The sequence below is a fragment of the Ornithorhynchus anatinus genome, chromosome 4 (assembly GCF_004115215.2).
Source record: "Ornithorhynchus anatinus isolate Pmale09 chromosome 4, mOrnAna1.pri.v4, whole genome shotgun sequence".
In the NCBI taxonomy this organism is placed as follows: Eukaryota; Metazoa; Chordata; class Mammalia; order Monotremata; family Ornithorhynchidae; genus Ornithorhynchus; species Ornithorhynchus anatinus.
The window spans coordinates 48,004,310-48,024,196 of record NC_041731.1 but is presented as its reverse complement, the minus strand read 5'-3'; the positions used below and the strand labels follow the sequence as shown (position 1 = coordinate 48,024,196).

The following is a 19,887-nucleotide window of genomic DNA, read 5'->3' as shown; positions in this document are numbered from 1 at the left end:
TTTTTTTGTAAGGTTCTCACTGGATAGAAAAAAATCTTGGATGAAAGAATCATTTCTTTGGTTGAATTTTCCCTTTGACTTGGCACCTCAACCCCACACACTCCATGTCCCCTCCTCTGAAGGCTTCAGTTAGAACAAGGCAGTAAATGGTTATTTTCCGTTATGCTAGGGTGGAGACAGCAGAAAGCTTGTTTCAAATGGCTACTTAGCTCTCCAAACCCCACAGAGTTGATCTCTATCCCAGCTGTGGCTTGCCCGACATGTCCCCAGAAATCTTTCCTGTCTTGGTGCTAAACGAACAGTAGCTAAAACACAAACCTAGCAAAATGCTTAGGTGAAAGATGTCTTTATCCTTACGGTGTTCCCATAGATAGTTCACACATCAAGCAGAGGCTATCTGCCACCACCCACAGGGAGGGTGGGTGCCATTTCCCATTCCACTGAGATGACAACATGTACAAGCTGCCGGATCCATCAGCAGGGCCTAAGGGATATCAATAATAATAATAATTGTGGTATTTGTTAAGCACTTAGTATGTGCCTGGAACTGTACTAAGTGCTGGGGTGGATACAAGCAAATCAGGTTGGACACGGTCCCTGTCCCTCATGGGACTCACAGTCTTAATCCCCATTTTTGCAGATGAGGTAATTGAGGCCCAGTGAAGTGACTTGCCCAAGGTCACGCCACAGACACGTGGCAGAGCCAGAATTAGAACCCAGATCCTTCTGACTCCCAGGCCCATCCTTTATCCACTGGCCACCCTGCTTCTCAATCAATCAATCCGTTAATGGTATTTACTGAGGGCTTAATATGTGCAGAGTACTATACTAAGCGCTTGGGAGGGTACAGTACAACAGAATTAACAGATATGTTCCCTGCCCAAAATGAATTTACAGTCCAAAGGGAAAGAGCACAGGATGGGAATTAGGAGATCTGAGTTCCAATCCTGGCTCCATCACTTGCCTGTTGTGTGATCTTAGCCAAGTCACTTCATTTCTCTGGGCCACAGTTTCCTCACCTGCAAAATGAGTTACTGAATACTGTTCTCCCTCTCTCTTAGACTGTGAACCCCAGGAACTATGTCTGATCTGAACACATGGTATCTGAGCCAGTGATTAGCACAGTGCTTCTCATAAGCCATACCGCAATTACCATTAAAAGTTCATAAAGTTCATAAAAAATCTCCCATTCCCGGCAAATCTGTGTGTCTCCCGGAGAGAACCGACCCAGTTAAAGCCGGGCTTAGATACGTAAAGATTTTCATGATTGCATTAACTGTATTCTTTTATTTCCCAGCATGCCCTCTCCCAGTAGGTAACAATCACTGGCTTGTCTTATTCCTCTTCAGGAAATTGTGCTCACTACCAGAAAGGAGGGTGGTGGTACAACGCCTGTGCCCACTCAAACCTCAACGGAGTCTGGTACCGCGGCGGTCACTATCGCAGTCGTTATCAGGATGGAGTGTACTGGGCTGAATTCCGAGGGGGCTCCTACTCCCTAAAGAAAGTGGTGATGATGATCAGGCCAAACCCAAATACATTTCATTAAAAGAATTTCACTCTTCTTCTACGACAAAACCCAACAGTAAAAAAAAAAGTCAGCAACAGCTGAACAAGACTTCCAGAAAACATTGTTTCTGCAGCAAAGAATGTAAGATATTTGATGTTTACTATTTACAAATGAGGACTTGTATGCTGTATGATATTTTCATGAACCAATACAACAAATATCAACCTAAATGATGCGATATTTTGTTTATAATACCTTTCCGTGCCCCATACAGTAAATAAAACTTCCTAGTCTTGGAACATAAGAAGAGGAAGGCTGTAGATAACTTTTTAAAAAATAAATTAAGTCTAAATACTAAAAACACAACACCTAAATGAGTTATAATATATAAATGTACATACACACAAATATCATTTATGTACATGCACGTGTGTTTAGAGACACACATTTAAATCTCAAATCCTGGAGGAGCTCCAGATTGTGCAGTTATCTTAGATTTGACCCAGGAAATTGTATCCTTTGAAAAATGTACAGTAGGTGATAGGCATGCTGTAGGACATTAATGTAATTGAAATTAATTTAAGTTCTGTTATCTGTTGTCCCGAGAGTGAATGGGCGTAGACAGCCAAAAATTAACAGTGGCCTTCTTGTCACCTGAACCCCTCCCCGAATTAGCACGGCTGCTTGCTATTAGCAATCAAGGTATGTGCCGAGCTCCCATTCCTAAACCTCTTCTGCCAGATATCCTTTCTGGCATCTCACCGAGTTTCAGAAACCAACACTTCCAATGACCGGCTCCTTCTCTGACCAAAAACCTGGAACTTCTTCAGAACACCTTCTCTTCCCCAAATCCCTGCCTTCAGGAAGCACCCTTCTCTCCCCAGAAGGATCTTCATGCCCGAGGACTCCAAGAAGATGGCAGAGGGGGGCACTGGGAGGCCACCACGCCGAGCACAGAGGTCAAAGGTTTCTGGTCCAGAAAGGAGAGTCACTGTTTTAAACTGAACAGTCAGTTCAGTCAGTTTAATCACTTTTCTCCCATATCTTAGTCACCACATAATGTTAACCTCCATATAAACCTTAGCCTAAATAGTCCAAAGTATTTTTGTATCTGAGCTAAGTCATTACCTGCTGTGTGGCCATTACAAACCAAATAGGGCTACAAACCAAAAGGGCTATCCACCTTTGCAGGCAAATGATGGGTACCAATTGAGAATATATTTTAATATCTTTTCCAACAAGGTAAAGTTTCTAAGAGAAACTATTTGTAACCAAGACCAGTAGCCCACAGCACAAGTCACATTAGTTACTTACATACTGTTTGTCAACATGTTAATCAAATTTTACTTATCTGTACTTGTAGAAACTTGACCTTGTAAATCTGTTCAGCTTATGTGTGTGTGTACCAAGCTTATTATTGTAGGACATGTGGCAAAACCAAAAAAATCAAGTGAGGGCTGACAATTAGCACAAGAATACAGGAGAAAGAGACAGATTCTTGGCATGTCAGCATATTATGTAGTACGTCTGTGAGATTTTTAGTGGCATATTATATAATGTACAAATATGTGCGTCTACCCTTTCTTCCCTTATTACCTCATTATTTCTCAACCAGTGTATGATGTGCATTAAACTGACGTCTGATGTAGCATGTGTTGTATATAAAAAGTAGTGTTTTTAATATATTACCAGATTACGCTTGTAACGATACATTCTGCAATAAAAGCAACAAATGCTATTTTGATGTACTTGTAGAGTGCCTTATTGTTTTGAAATTTAGATCTCAGGGGCCTTATCAATAATAATAGGAAATCATATAATGCCAGGGAACTTCAACAGTTCATTCGAATAAAAGTAACAAGAATTTGGATTTTTTTTTAACAGTGACCCGTGAAACCATTGTTCAGAACTGACAGGTGCGGGGCTCTGAGGCATTCAACCATTTCCTATGATTTTCTGAACCTGGAAAAACCAGCAAAAAGGAATCCCTAGTTCAATTGAGCTCATCACTGTGTGACCCAAGAACCACTGGAAATGGTTTCCAGGGTATCGGTTTGTGGGTGTGAGTAGCTGGCTCTTTGTTTCTATATATCGTGATATAGTGAATTTCCACCCATGTGTCAGTATCGTTCAAAGACATTCTCCTGAATCCTGTCAACCCAAAAGAGCAGGGCAGTTGCTCTAGGGTAACCAGTGTATTTAGCACATAACAAAAATAATAATTATGGCATTTAAGCACTTACTATGTGCCAAACACTAACCACTGGGGTAGATACAAGTTAATCAGGCTGTCCCATGTGAGTTTTACAGACTTAATCCCCATTTTACAGAAGAGGTAACTGAGGCACAGAGAAGTTAAGTGGCTTGCCCAAGCTCAAACAGCAGACAAGTGGCAGAACCAGGATTAGAACCCATGACCTCTGACTTCCAAGTCCGTGCTCTTTCCACTAAGCCATGCTGCTTCTCAATGGAAGAACAGAAAACATTAAAAGGTGTCTCTCTCTTCTTTCCTTCACATTTTTCTTAATATTCTTTAAGTTCATTCATTCATTCATTCAATAGTATTTATTGAGCGCTTACTATGTGCAGAGTACTGTACTAAGCGCTTGGAATGAACAAGTCGGCAACAGATAGAGACAGTCTCTGCCGTTTGACGGGCTTACAGTCTAATCGGGGGAGATGGACAGACAAGAACAATGGCAATAAATAGAGTCAAGGGGAAGAACATCTCGAAAAACAATGGCAACTAAATAGAATCAAGGCGATGTACAATTCATTAACAAAATAAATAGGGTAACGAAAATATATACAGTTGAGCGGACGAGTACAGTGCTGTGGGGATGGGAAGGGAGAGGTGGAGGAGCAGAGGGAAAAGGGGAAAAGAGGGTTAAGCTGCGGAGAGGTAAAGGGGGGATGGCAGAGGGAGTAGAGGGAGAAGAGGAGCTCAGTCTGGGAACGCCTCTTGGAGGAGGTGAGTTTTAAGTAGGGTTTTGAAGAGGGAAAGAGAATCAGTTTGGCGGAGGTGAGGAGGGAGGGCATTCCAGGACCGCTGGAGGACGTGACCCAGGGGTCGACGGCGGGATAGGCGAGACCGAGGGACGGTGAGGAGGTGGGCGGCAGAGGAGCGTAGCGTGCGGGGTGGGTGGTAGAAAGAGAGAAGGGAGGAGAGGTAGGAAGGGGCAAGGTGATGTAGAGCCTTGAAGCCTAGAGTGAGTTTTTGTTTGGAGCGGAGGTTGATAGACAACCATGTTCTTCTGGACATGATGAAACTTGGAACTACCATTTGATGTGAGGTTATTTTAATGTCCGTAGATCTTGAAAACCCAAAGCCCTTCCAGATAAAAGTCAAAGGAAGCAGGGAAGCAGCATGGTCTAGGAAAAGAGTAAGGGCCTGGGAGTCAGTGAATATGGGTTCTAATCCCGGATCTGCCACATATCTGCAATATGACCTTGGGCAAGTCACTTCCCTTCTCTGTGCCTGTTACCTCAACTGTAAAATGGTGATTAAGACTGTGAACCCCATGTGGAACAGGGACTGTGTCCAACCTGCTTACCTGGTATCTATCCCAGTGCTTAGACCAGTACTTGGAACATAGTAAGCACTTAATAAATACCATAATTATTATTAACAAAAGAGTGTGTTGATATATACAGAGATATTTAAGGCACCCAGTTCTAAGCATTAGAGGGTTTGCCTGTAATTGAACTACCAACAACCCACAATTCAAGTGCCTAAAGTTACATAAGAAGTTTAAAGTGTACTGATGAACATAGGCCTATGTTATCTAGCAGAGGCTTTGAGGATTATTGCAGAATACGGCAGGAGCCAGAACTGAATGCCTGAGCATTCATACTCTACAGCGAAAGACCAGACCCTGGGCCTTGAGCAGTTTACAGGGTGAGGGAAACATAGGCTGGTGAGGGGATGAAGGACTACAGAGAATACATGGAGAAACCAGTCGCATCACAGTTCGGTCCAGGAAGGGTGGGGACCATGTTGGTCCAATTCCCTTGATTACCAAGCTCAACCCACAGTAAGTGCTCAATCAACACTGATTGATTTCTTAGGGGTGTGCACTAAATTCCTGGAATGTACAGGGGCTTAACCAAAGTACTGGAGAAGGATGATTACTTGGCACTTAACTCATTCACCTCTGTGGCTCACGTGGTAAGGCAATAAACCTACCATTTCAGCAGGAAATAACTGTCCTTGGAGTCTAATATTAATGCCTACCATCATTTAACTTCTAAAGCAATAACAAAAGAGAACGCTAAACACGCCTCTGCACCAAAATGGTTTCCCTTAGTGAACAATTTAAAGATTTGTCAAGAGAATCAGGGAGGTTGTCCAGACTTCATAAAAAGAGATACCTCCCCACAGGAGACAACTGCTCTCAGAAAGGAAATACAGGAAGCAAATGGGATCAACTATCTGTAAAATAAAATCAATTAGAAACTGGCATTTCTCTTCGGATATTTGCATTCAATTCACTCCAAATGCATCATCTGCACAGTAAGAATCCTTTGGTTCACTAAAGGAAAATTGTTCTACCTATTCATGTGTCTCATTCATTAAAATCAACAATCAAATGAAATGCTCACTAACTTATCTCTGTTTCAGTCTCCCCAAATCCAAATTATGCAGTGAGCGAGTTACCAGTGAGGTCATCTCTGTCTCGCCACTCCAATGGCCCTACTACCGCAAGTAACTTGTAGGGAATCACTCGATCAGTCAGTGAGAAACTTAGCTCTGTATCGTGCATTTATGAAGGCAGTGTGATCAAACACAACAGCCCCACATACAGGGGCTTTGTTACCAATCATACACACACACAGAGGAATGCGGGACCTCCTTATGGAGAATCCAGGAAAGTGCAATATTAACCACGTCATACCCGTTCACTTTCAATAACAAGAGCCCTATTATTTCCAAGACCAACCTGGGGCTGAAAGCCATAAATCCAACCCACAACCCTGATGATTGGGAGACTTTTCTTACTGAAAAGATCTACATTCTGATGAAAAAAAAAATCTACTGCATGTTTTAAAAATAGATGCCATTGGTTTTAAATGTAGATGAGAGTAAATCCATTTCACATCTTGTAGCTTGTGGTTGTGACTTTTTTCAGAAAAAAAGTGTACTGCAGAAACTGCTTACACTGCATTTCTATAAAATCCCACTATACTATCAGAGGAATTCTGAAAGACAGATTAGGAAAAGGCTAAAAAGCATCCTAAGTGATTCAAATGCAGGTCTCAGACTGCCCCCCTGGAGGTTGTTTAGCTGTAATCTCCCATCTTATTTTTCTTCTCTGCCTCTCCACTGTCCTCCAAAACTTCTCTGCTCCCAGATTTGCAATCTCAGGGTTCTTTTTTGATTATTTCTATTGCTTCCAGAAAATGACTACCCTGTAAAAACCATAAATCCACAAAATATTTCCTCGATTACACTTCATCTTCTCTTTGCTGGGTTCTCTAGACAGTTCAAAATGCCAAAACCAGAATCATCCTTTTCTCCCAATATTCATTAAGTCAATGGCTCCTTTTATTTCCCATGCCAATTATTTTTCTTCCCCTCAAGACACTCCATGCCCCCACCACCATTTATTTATTCTTTCTTCTCATCCACCTCTATTCCCAGCCAACTTTGAGCTTCTTTATTCCACTTCAATTTATGTGGAGGCTTTGGCGTTGGGTCAACCCCTTCTTGGATCTTTCCAAACCCCCTTCGCCAAACTTTCCTCCACTACCTTCTAATTTCCCTGGTCTGAACAACTCCATTGATGGTCAATGATGAATACGAAATTGCAATGCATTTATTTACTCACTGTCCCTCCCATCTCTCCAACATAAAATGGCCCATGTTTTCTAATTCCCTGGTCTGTGCACTGCCTGAAAATTTACTCTGAACTAGAAATGGGCAATTTATTTAAGCAAGTAGGGCACTTGGGAAGTTTTTCTAAGTTGCTGAGGGTAACACAGAAAGAATCTCATGCTTAGCTTGTAGTGAAAAGATGTTCAGATCAGGGTGTCTGAATACCAGCACCTTTCCTATAGTCCATCAGGCATCTTCTACCTGTCACTCTCAAGAGCAGAGAAGCAGCGTGGTGCAGTGGAAAGAGCACGGGCTTTGGAGTCAGGGCTCATGAGTTCGAATCCCAGCTCTGCCACTTGTCAGCTGTGTGACTGTGGGCAAGTCACTTAACTTCTCTATGCCTCAGTTCCCTCATCTGTAAAATGGGGATTAAGACTGTGAGCCCCACGTGGGACAACCTGATTCCCCTGTGTTTACCCCAGCGCTTAGAACAGTGCTCTGCACATAGTAAGCGCTTAACAAATACCAACATTATTATTATTATTATTAAGAGCAGGGGGAAGACGGTGGCTTGTTCAGCAGAAGATGCTGTTTATGGACACCAGAGGTCCCCTCTCCCCACCCACATCCAACATACACACACACACACACACACACACACAAAGCTCTGATCAATTAGATGCTGGAGTGGAGTCCCCTTCTGATGAACAAAGTGGAGGCCAGGTAAGGGCATATTTCCAATAAGTCCTGTGGTAGCCGGCCCAAAGTGGCAAATTTTTTGAAGGGGAGGGAGCAGTTTTTCAGGGAACCCCCAACCCCTGCAATATACACAAACTAAAATCTTTTATTTTAACACTACAGGATACCTTGTAAGTATTCTTTATATCCTGCAATAGGCAGGTGTATATTGCAGTACAAAAACTAGTGAGGGAGGATTCTCTGTACAACTGTGGTGGCTTGGACATGAACTTGAAAGGAGTGGTGTGGTCATGTCTGAGAGGAAGGAGTGACATTAATCTATTGGATGTGGGGCCAAAGTGACAAATCCACCCTGGGACTGCAATGAATGAGCCTCTGGGCTGGATTTTGCCAATCCATGCCCTAAAGGGTAGGCAGGAAATTTATTTAACTTTATGGTGATGTAGTGCTTAGCACATATTTCACATTTGTGAAATAAAGCTACTCTCAAAGTGTAAATTCAATATTTTGGGAGGAGTATTAACTCTCAGGCCACTGGAGGACCATTTAGAACATTAGGCTTTTGCCAGAGCACATCTGAAGGAGTTAATGCTCCTTCCAAAAGACCATTTTTACAAGCAGAGAATAACTGTAGTCCCTGGGAACATTGGATTTGCTACTAATTATTCACAGGAATAGGAGGACATACATGTCAAAACATATTTGTTCTAAAAATTCAATCTGACCACGCAAAGCTTTCATGAATTTTTAATACATACCATATTTGCATATTACTTTTCCTAACACTTGTGCTTTTTAAATGCTCACAGGCTAGTGATCTGAACTCCATCTTAATGCTCTGAGGTCATCTGGAATAACTATTTTAATGATGAGAGTCTCATTTTTGAAATGCGGTAAACTGTGGCCCCAACTGCAATGTTTTTCAAATTACATTGCACGAGGATTTTGAGCACGTGGACTCAACACACACAAGGTGAAGCCAATTGGCTCAAAATTTAAGCAGAGAAATGAGCTGGAAAGCATACTCACTGAAAGAAGTAATACACTACTACTCATGAGAATACTAGTTTACATGGGATTAAAGGCACATTTATTCCAATGCAATCAGGCAAGTCCTATGATGGGAACTTTTTCTTGAAAGCTTTTAAGAAGGTAAAAGAACAAATTCCACAAACAAACACTAAAATAGAATAGGAACTCTCAGGTGGTGTGAGCAACAAAGTCTGAAAAATCTAAGTGAAACCCACTATCCCTCCAAAAGCACCATCAAAAGAGGAAAGGAGAGTGCAGAGCCGAGTTACCAGGTGAAAAAGACATTATCAAATTTCAGAGACTTTTTTCCGTAAAGGTACTTTTCCAGGAATTATGTAACTTTTCTTCTTTAGATAAACAAGTACTTTCAAAGGTGGAACATTCATTCAACAAGAAGTTTACCCTGAAACTCCCTTTCTCAGTGTAACCAATCTTCGTTGAAGAGAAACATACTTTGAAGAGGAACAGACCTGATTTTATTTATTTATTTATTTTTTTACCTAAATACCACTCAGGCACTCAAAGCTCTAAAGAAAACTACGAGAAAAGAGGCCCTGCTTCTGAAGCCTCCAGTTGCTATCCGTCAGTCCTCTGGGACTTGTCTTCGAACAGAATAATGAAAAACACATTAGAACATTTTTTCAACGTCCTAAAAGGATTCCAAAATCAAATGTCCAGTAATGTGTGTCCATTAATAATCCACATTCTATTCCATTTTCATCATTCTATCATTTTCCAGCCTTCTCTTGGAGAATGTGTACATTCTCGCTATTACATCCAACTCCAGTTTCCACTACTATGCCTACTGAAAGTATGGTTTGTTCTACTGGCTGAATCACATAATGAATAGCTTGTCACTTGGTTGCTCGTCAGTGTGGCTTTCATCAATGAAACTAAACATTTAGATAATTGGAGCATGCAATATGATGTAATGTGATGCCATTCTATACAATACAATCGATGCAATGTGAAGCCGTACTGTAGAACTCGGTGCAGTCAGAATAATAGACTGTCATCCTGTTGCCAGAGAGAGTTGCCAAGCAAGGAGATTTTTTTTACTGTTTGTTTCAAGATTTTTTAATACAAATTTTTAATGACCCAGGGATATTTCATTCTTTAAAGTCATGGGAAGAACATTTCCCTGGAATGAAGAACACAACTTTAGGAAAGACCAAGATCAATTATGGTCAGTTTCTTTGCCAGAAAATTACTCTTTTCAGCCTCTTCTTGAGGGCTATAATCTATATTGCTAACCTGCTGAAGGTCATCATAAAATCTCTTATTCACACTAATAGATTACTTGGAAGGACTAATTCCTTCCCTCTTCTGCACTGCATGCAAATTCCCTGAAAGTCAGAGTTCCTCTTTCCCACAGTCAGCTGGGGAGTCCCCATCAGGCAAGGAGCAGTCAGGAACCTCTGCCTGATCTTCTCCGGTAAAAATACCAAGGGTCTAAGTCCACAGCCCAAAGCTCCAGCTCCCAGGAATTCTAGGGGAGAAGGTGCATAAGGGGCTTCAGGGCAATGGACCTTTCCCAAGTTCTCCCCAGAACTGCCCTGGACCCAAACAGGCAAGCCAATCCACATTCCTAGGAATGTCTATTTCCAGGCTCAGTGCAACCAAGGAACTTCTCCAAGCCAGCCCTAGACTTTATTATAGCCTGAAAAGCTCCAGCAGCCTTAATTTTCCCAAGGAACAAACTAAGTGAACCTTTGTTTGTGCTCATGTGGTTCGACATGTGGTTTGCCTCTGGTACATATGGTACCCTTGGCAATTTATCAGTCAGAAACAGCAAAGGCTTCTTATTCAAAACGGAATACATTTCCCAAGAAAGGATGAGCCAGTTTTCACACCTACCTAAATAGGGAATACTGGGGACCATCTTTAAGCTTCTGATGTATTCCCGGGTCCTCTTATAATTATCTTCTTTGGACATTAGGTAGTCTAACTTCTCAAAGGTGGTCTTGTCTTTGCGATTCAAAAGCTGAAAAAAGAAAAAAAAGATAAAGTACAACAATTCAACAGAGATTTTTAAAAATTACAGGGAGAAAGAAAAGCTATAATGAAAAGCGCCAAGAAATGTTTACAATGGACCATCTGCTCCAGTATGATTATAGTTTTAATTTCTAATCTCTACCACAAACTTTCTGCATCAGAAAATAGCACTTCGTGCACAATGACAAGTTTTAAAGTCTGTTTTTGCTGTGTTTCTGGAGGTCTCATGTAACAGTGAGAAAAAATATGCTTCTAAACCTAAAGAAATGGCTGCATATAGTGCCCCGCTAGTAATGCATTCAAAGGAAATGTCTCCTCAAGATATCAAGGAGCTAAGGAGAGATTTCAGATGACAGACCCAATTACCTTTGTCAATCGAGTTAGGCAAAAGGAAAAAAGGCTGAGAAAAATGGACTAACCTGGCCTTAGAGGAGGAGCTACATTTTCTTAAAAGAAAAATCCCTGAAAACTTCGAATGGTTTTACATTCAAGTTCCACATAGGGGCTACCCAAATTCCATATCCTAAGTGGGACCTAGGACATCTATAACAGTTTAATATTGCAATTTACCAATCGCTCGTATTTGAGCACTTACTGAATGCAGAGCACTGTACCAAGCACTTGGGAGAATTTATTCATTCATTCATTCAATCGTATTTATTGAGTGCTTACTTTGTGCAGAGCACTGTCCTAAGTGCTTGGAAAGTACACTTCGTCAACAAATAGAGACAATCCTTATCCAGCAGTCACAGTCTAGAAGGGTGGATGGTGGGGGGAATATAACAGTAGAACAGAATTGGTAGACGCGTTTCTTGCCCACCGTGGGCTTACAGTCTTCAGGGTGAGCTTATTATGGAAACCTTCCTATTTATTCACATATGCCAGACCACTTTTCCAGTAGTCTAGACAACTCCCAGGGTTTTCTAAACATATACAGCTTAAGCAAAGCCTGCTATAATGGAAGTTTCAGTCAGGCTCTCAGAAGGGCTTTCCTTGCCAATAGTATTCCAAATAGTCCAACTTCCAAGTTGAATAATAATAATGATGGCATTTGTTAAGTGCTTACTATGTGCCCAGCACTGTTCTAAGCGCTGGGGCAGACACAAGGTGATCAGGTTGTCCCACGAAGGACTCACAGTCTTCATCCCCATTTTACAGACCAGGTAACTGAGGCCCAGATAAGTTCAGTAACTTGCCCAAAGTCACACAGCTGATATCAGTGCCGACTTCAGATGGTAAACAAGGGAAGCGGCAGCCTCAGGGCAGCCCACAGAGGGACTGCTGTGTACTTCTTGATGCACTAAAAATGGCCACCATGCTAAGGCTGTTTCCGCTCACTATCCCCCCTCTGAGGTTCCTCATGCTCAGCAGCCATCTTTCTTTCATTTTGGAGTCATCCTCCCTCCCACCTCCTGCTGTCCTCTGAAATCAAAGGTTCTTCTGAAAGTATTTTTTTTTATTTAGGTGTCACAAAATCTGGGAGGAAAGGGCTAACCAGCACCAGGTTGTAGAGGTCGGCATCGACAGGAAGTGAAGGGATGGGGCAGCAGCAGCAGGCAGATGGGAAGTGGAAGGAGCCAGGGCTCCAGTCGGCCAGTTAGGGGAGAGCAGGAAACAGGGAGCAGAGCCAGGGCATGGGGAGCCAGAGACTAATCTCAGCCCTAGCCCCAAAAGTCAGGCACAGAAGGGGCATAGAGGACTACAAGGGAAGGGGGGGAGGAGTACAGGGAGTAGGAGCACAGGGAATCAGAACTCATCCTCTGCCCTGAGCTCCCTGAGCCCAAGACTACCAGAACAGTCCTCTTACCAGGGGGGATCCAGGCTAGGAACTGGGAGATATGTGGAGCAGAGTAGGGGAAGGGAAGCATAACCCAGCCCCCCGAACCACCGTCACTGTGACCCATGGAGTGCCCAACCCCACCCTCCGTGCTGCCTGGGCCTGGCACCTGATCTGCCCCATCTTCCCAAGTCCCAGCTGGTGACCAGGCAATGTTGGGCCTGGAGCAAGTGGCTCCAGACTCTTCACCCTGCTTTGGAGCACAGAAACTGCAATGTGTTGACACACACGATGTCTGCCAGGTCACGTGAAGGGGCAGCCAATTAGACTCTTTCCTCATGAGGCAGGTGGGCTTGGAGCCATTGCTGAGGCTTACCGAATTTGATGTAGATCCAGGAGCAAAAGTAATTTTTGAAACTTTTCTTAATAGGTTAAGCCTGTTTAGAAACTACACATTTTAACTTCTCCCAGTCACTTCCACTGTGGAAGCATGCAACTACCGTTCGTGGAGTCCAAGGTTGTGTGAAGGTATCCAGCCTGAATCCAACCAACCCACCATGGTTTGGTTTTTTTTTCATGCATTTCCCAGATTGCACGTGGACCAGCCTGACCCAAGGGTCCACCCCTGGCAGCAGTGTGACTTTGGGCAAGTCACTTAACTTCTCCGTGCCTCAGTTACCTCATCTGTAAAATGGGGATTAAGACCGTCAGCCCCACATGGGACAACCTGATCACCTTCTATCCTCCCCAGCGCTTAGAACACTGCTTGGCACAGAGTAAGTGCTTAACAAATGCCATCATCATTATTATTATCATTATTACTAGGAATCCAGAGCAGTTCTTGATCACCAACCCTGGTGACCAGGAGACCAGGTCACAGGGCTAGCTCTACCACAGAGGTAAACCAGGAAATTGCTTAAGATGTTACTTGGCTAAGTATACTTTTCCTGACTCAGGTTTTCACGCCTCATGGTTCACATGCCTTCCTTGTCTCATCCTTTAGTCTGGGGAGCCAAAATGCCTTGAGCAGACCCCTCTCCCCCAAAAGATGACATAGGTGTTGGGTAGTAAAAAAGTTTCCACAGGCAAGGAAGACCTGGACTAGATTCTGTTCCCACGCCACCAGAAATCCCACTGTCCCTTGCTCCAGCCCAAACTACAGCAGCAGGACTCAAACTGTAGAACTTTTAGAATGTTCAGAAGGTTATAGTTGTCACTGAAACTGTGACTTCTGTGGCTGTTGGTCTAAGTGGGAGGAGCTTGAAATCCTGTTCCTCTAGCTACAATGCTCAACCATTCTTGTTTTATTCATTGTCATCCTTGTCTTTTATATTTTTGTTTCATCCTTCCTTATGTGTCTGTTGCCAAGTTCTCCCTACCTTATTCTTGGAGAAGCAGTGCAGCCTAGTGGATAGAGCACAGGCTCGGGAGTCAGAAGGACCTGGGTTCTAATACCGGCTCTACCACGTGACTGCTGTGTGACCTTGGGTGACTCAACTTCTCCGTGGTTCAGTCCCCTCATCTGTAAATGGGAATTAAGATTGTAAGCCCCATGTGGGACAGGGACTGTGTCTAACCTGATTTAGAACAGTGCCTGGCACATAGTAAGCACTTAACAAATACCACAGTTATTATTATTAGATTGTGAGGCCTTCAGGCCCCAAAGGACCGTTTCTATAGCTCATCCACATTCTTCTTTCCCAGCATTTAACAACAGTAACCACTTTAATAAATCTTAATCCAACTACAACTGGTGGATCAGGTCTGACCTAATATGGCCTTGCTCTGGACACAGGAGATGATCCACTTCAGATCTCATAGGTGTCTCTGCCCAAGGACAAGACTGGCAAGCTCTGAATCAGATTAAGTAAATGCCTGCGATTCAAGGAACTCTAGGGCAAGACTAAGTATATAAGCAGCCATTGCAAATGTGGCCCATTTCTCCCACAAGTTGCTAGGAAGCTGTTTCCCATTTATGTCACATATGGGTTAGCATTTGAACCAGCAGAAATAATTGATAATCATGGTGATAATTTGGAGCTAACGAAACACATTCAAGGAGCATTCCAAATGGTACTCAGCCATGAATGTGCCTTCTAAGCTAAACAGAATGAATTACCAACTGATTTCGTGGGTAGGCCTAATTCAGCTCACACGTCCATGCATTTTATTAAGAAAATCCCGATAAACTTGATACGGCTGCCAGAATCTCAGAAGAAACGTCTACAAAAATCAAGACGTGTACATATTTCTTGCTTAGAATTCCTGGATGCTTTCCCTAAGCGTTTTAAAGAAACAAAGGACCTAGAAAAGACTGTGAACACTGAGCCCCTAAAGCAAAACATAACTTCATGAATAAATACTTTTGTCCTACTCTGTTTCTTTTAGGCACCACATTACATTTCTGAAACTAGAATATAAAACATCTATTAATCAAGTGTTCTTAAGGAAACAGAGGAAAAATTCAGATATCTCAAAACTCTTATGCGGACTCCAGCACACAGTCAATCTAGCCCCTGTTGAAGTTATTCATTTTTTAGAATTTACTATTCGCTAAGCAAGTCAATTTTTAAGTATCATCATGGCCAAATTGATTTTTCCAGTACCTCAACTTCCACTGATAGCAAATTTGCAGGAATGCCATTTTCTATGATCTAAAATATCCATAATTATATTTCCAAAAAGTGGGCACTTGCCTGCTCTTTACATTCTAACTAATCTGAGTCAGCAACAAATAAGATATTACAGTAAGCCTTAGAGGAACACATTATTTGTAAATAAAATATTTTACAACTTGGACTTTTGAGAGTGTTAATTCTGGGGAATTCTGTATCTTGATGACCCTTGATCCGCTCGGCTGTGAAATGGAGCTAAATACCGGGGGTAAAAAGTGTTCTAAGAACCTCAAGCCACAAGCGTTTTTCTGAATAAATGTTTAAACTCCTCCCCAAATGGTTCACAATGGCATTCTAAGCAATTAGGCGAACATGGACATGCCTGTTGACACAAGGCACATAAAAGACTCAAGCTGCCAAATTCTGTGGGTTCTACCTTCACAACATTGCTAAAATCTGCCTTTCCTCTCCATCCAAACTGCTATGCTGATCCAAGCACTTTCTTATCCCACCTTGATTCCTGCCTCTGCCTTCTCGCTGACCTCCCGGCCCCCTGTCTATCCCCACTCCAGCCCATACTTCACTCTGCCGCACGGATCATTTTTCAACAAAAACGTTCAGTCCACATCTCCCTAACTCCTCAAGAACCTCCAGTGATTGCCTATCCACCTCTACATCAAGCAGAAACTCCTTACCATTAGCTTTAAAGCACTTAATCAGCTCACCACATTTTACCTCACCTCACTGATCTCCTACTGCTCAGCCTGGCACACTCCACACTTCTAGAGCTAGCTTACTCGCTGTGCCCTGATCTCATCTATCTCACTGCTGACCCCTTTCCCACATTCTCCCCCATGCCTGGAACCCACTCCCCTTCCATATTCACCAGACCACCACTCTCTCCACCATCAAAACATTATTAAGGTCACAACTCTTCCAAGAGGGCGTCGCTGATTAAATCCTCTTTTTTCTGGCTCCCTCTCCCTTCATTCACTCATTCAATAGTATTTATTGAGCGCTTACTATGTGCAGAGCACTGTACTAAGTGCTTGGAATGTACAAATCAGCAACAGATAGAGACAGTCCCTGCCCACTGACAGGCTTACAGTCTAATCTCCCTTCTCTTTCATCTATGCTCTTGGACCTTTGATCTTTGTATATTTGATATCTACCCCACCCCCAACAACACCTATGTACATATCTTTAAATTATATTTTATAAATTACTTATTTATTCATATCAATATGTCTCCCCTCTAGATTGTAAGCTCGTATTGGGCAGGGAACGTATCTGCTAATTCTGTTGTACTGTACTCTCCCATATGCTCGGTACAGTGCTCTGCACTTAGTAAGCGCTCGGTAAATGCCATCCATCGATTGATGCTGAGTTCTTCATAGGGGACCCTAAGTTCATTCATTCATTCAATAGTATTTATTGAGCGTTTACTATGTGCAGAGCACTGTACTAAGCGCTTGGAATGTACAAATCTATAACAGATAGAGACAGTCCCTGCCCTTTCACGGGCTTACAGTCTAACTGGGGGAGACAGACAGACAAGAACAATAGCAATAAATAGAATCAAGAGTCACTGCCTCCGGAGCCCTGGGTGGGGCAGGGGAAGAGCAGGGCCTCACCAGCAGGAAATGAAGCAGAGGGCAGCAGCCTAGAGATTGCCGAGCCACTGCTGCCTCTCACCTCCGAGGACCAAGCCACGAATTGGCAAGAGAGTCAGCCCCTGTGGGAGGAGGGTGGGATCCCAGGGGATCCTGAGCTGCCACCGGTGAGGCGCCTGCTTGCCAGATCCCAAAAGAGAGACAATTCCACAGGCCAGGGACACCGGAACCAGGCAAAACAGTATGCAGGGCAGGCTGTACCTGGAAGCACAGTCCAGGGTAGAGCCATGAAGAGGGAAGAGGGGACATTTCTTAGCTGCTGCTCACCTCTGCCTTTCAATGTTGGGTACTCTGGGAATACTTTAATCATACAATTTTTAACACTTTCACATTCCACGCTAATCTGGATTTAGCATTTTATTTTCCACTTGGAGCAAGAAATTCATTTCAATCAATCAATGGTCATTTACTGTGTGCAGAGCACTGTGCCAAGCGCAAGGAAGAGTACCATACAACAGAGCTGGTAGACACATTCTCTGCCCACAACGAGTTTACAAACTAGAGGAATTTGTCATTAAATCATATCCTAGTAATCTCGATTGAGAGAAACTACACTAATTAGAAGTTTTCCAGCTAGCTCCTATCCACACTGGGTTTCTGGAATGACACCTGATCACTACAACAAAGTAATTTTTTTCCTGTTTTTAAAGGGTGAAAAAATATGAATAATTAAAACCAAAAAATTGGCACCACACATGAAATTGTAAACAGTGTCAAACAAAGCGATCAGACTGTAAAACCAAAATCAGTGATCTCGCCCATGTAAAACTGAGAAGCTCAGACTTTTGCAAAGTCGAAGGCTCCTCTGGTTTATTTTGGAAATCCACCCACGTGGATCGGTTCCAACTACAGGAATTCAGTTTCTCTCATGCAAAAAATGTTTCCATTGAAAAGTGTAATGTAAATGGGCATATTATGTACTATTTCAAATGAGGAGGTGGAATTTAATCTGGCTATTTTAAGTGACTTGCGATCAATAGTCTATAAATAAAAGATTTGAATAGCTCTGTGTTGGAATGATAAATCACATATATGTTCCCAACGTGAAGGTTGTGTGAAATTAACCTGAATCTCCCTGCTTGAGGAACAGGTCCAGCAGAAAAGGGCGGTGTAGCCCGTCAGCAGGACTTCACTGGGATGTGTATACCCAGCACTGCTTACGCTAAACCATAAGCTCCTTGACTATAAGGGATCCTCTCGATCAATCGATGGTATTTATTAAGCACTTACTATGAGCTCATTGTGGGAAGAGAATGTGTCTGTTTACTGTTATATTGTACTCTCCCGAGCGCTTAGTATACTGCTTTGCACACAGTAAGTTCTCAATATATATGACTGAATGGATGACTGCAGAGCACTGAAGAGCAGGGGAGAGGATAATAGAATTAGTGTCTATGAACTCTGTTGTACTGCACTCTCCCAAGCACTTAGTATAGTGCTCCGCTAATAATAATAACAAATGCCATAATTATTATTAAGTCCATACTATGTGCCAGGCACTGTACTGAACACTGGGATGGATACAAGCAAATCGGGTTGGACACAGTCTCTGTCCCACATGGGGCTCACAGTCTTAATCCCCATTTTACAGATGAGGGAACTGAAGCACAGAAAAGTGAAGGGACTGGTCCAAGATCACACAGCAAAGTGGCAGAGCCAGGATTAGAACCAGGCACTTCTTACTCCCAAGCCCGTTCTCTATCCACTAGTCCATGCTGTTTCACTGATCTCCTCCTACCCACTTAACTCCTTCCTCCACATCCTGCCCTAACCCATTTTGTGGTGCTGCATAGACTTGGGCAACAGCAGCGGATGGAGTGAAAGGGAAGTAGAAGAGAAGGGATGAAAAGTAATTGAGGACAACCTCCTCCCCTCCTGGAGCTGCCAGGCAGCCGGTCACGTAGCTCCACTGAGGGAATGCCGGGGATGCTGCCGAAGTAGGTCTGTATTCCATGCTTCACAGGTGGGAGGCACCACCCCTTCCTTTGCCCCACCAGCGCAGCCCTGCTTTTACAGGAAAGCAAGCACCCAAGGGCCTAGCTGGGTTTAATCAAGCTCCACACCTAAACCACCACATGATTCTACAGTTCTGGGCCTCGCCATTCTCCTAGGAACACTGAGAGCAAGTTCACCCTGTGCATGGAATATGTCCATTCTAATGTTATATTGTACACGCCCAAGCGCTTTGCACGCAGTAAGCACTCAGTAAATATGACTGAATGAATGAATCTTCAGTCAATCATATTTGTTAAGCACTTACTGTGGGCAGAGCACTGTACTAAGCACCTGGGAGAGCTCATTGTAACAACATATTAGACATACTCCCTGCCCACCATGCGCTTACACCTTCTCATCATGCAGACCTATGGCAGGACAGTCGGTGACTTTGGAATCATTTGCAAAAACTCTGGAAACAACGCTTAAGAGGGATTGCTTTACCTCTTGTCTAGATCATCAATCTCCCCCAAATGCCCCAGATCCTCCAGGAAGCTTCTCCGATTAATTGCCAACACATTAACCTAACAGCAACCATTAGCACTTGTACACTGAATAGAAAGAGCCCGGGCTTGGGAGTCAGAGGTCATGGGTTCGAATCCCAGCACCGCTGCTTGCCAGCTGCGTGACTTTGGGCAAGTCACTTAACTTCTCTGTGCCTCAGTTACCTCATCCGTCAAATGGGGATTAAAAACTGTGAGCCCCACGTGGGACAACCTGATCACCTTGTATCTCCCCCCCAGCGCTTAGAACTGTGCTTTGCACATAGTAAGCGC

At 43.2% G+C, this 19,887-nt stretch overlaps 2 protein-coding genes across 8 annotated transcripts in view; one reads left to right on the top strand and one right to left on the bottom strand.

Annotated features, from left to right (window-relative positions):
* ANGPTL2 (angiopoietin like 2) overlaps window positions 1-3,258 on the top strand; it is a 37,235-nt gene extending 33,977 nt beyond the window's left edge. For both annotated transcript variants that reach the window (XM_001515563.5, XM_003428389.4), the window contains exon 5: window positions 1,350-3,258. In XM_001515563.5, coding sequence (XP_001515613.1) covers window positions 1,350-1,549 — 200 coding nt within the window. In that variant the 3' untranslated portion in view covers window positions 1,550-3,258. The remainder of the gene's footprint in view (window positions 1-1,349) is intronic.
* RALGPS1 (Ral GEF with PH domain and SH3 binding motif 1) overlaps window positions 1-19,887 on the bottom strand; it is a 480,822-nt gene that overhangs the window by 258,394 nt on the left and 202,541 nt on the right. For all 6 annotated transcript variants that reach the window (XR_005659940.1, XM_029062600.2, XM_029062604.2 and 3 more), the window contains exon 9: window positions 10,914-11,040. Coding sequence is in view for 5 of the 6 variants with exons in the window: in XM_029062600.2 (XP_028918433.1) it covers window positions 10,914-11,040 (127 nt within the window). In the remaining variant the exon portion in view is untranslated. The remainder of the gene's footprint in view (window positions 1-10,913; window positions 11,041-19,887) is intronic.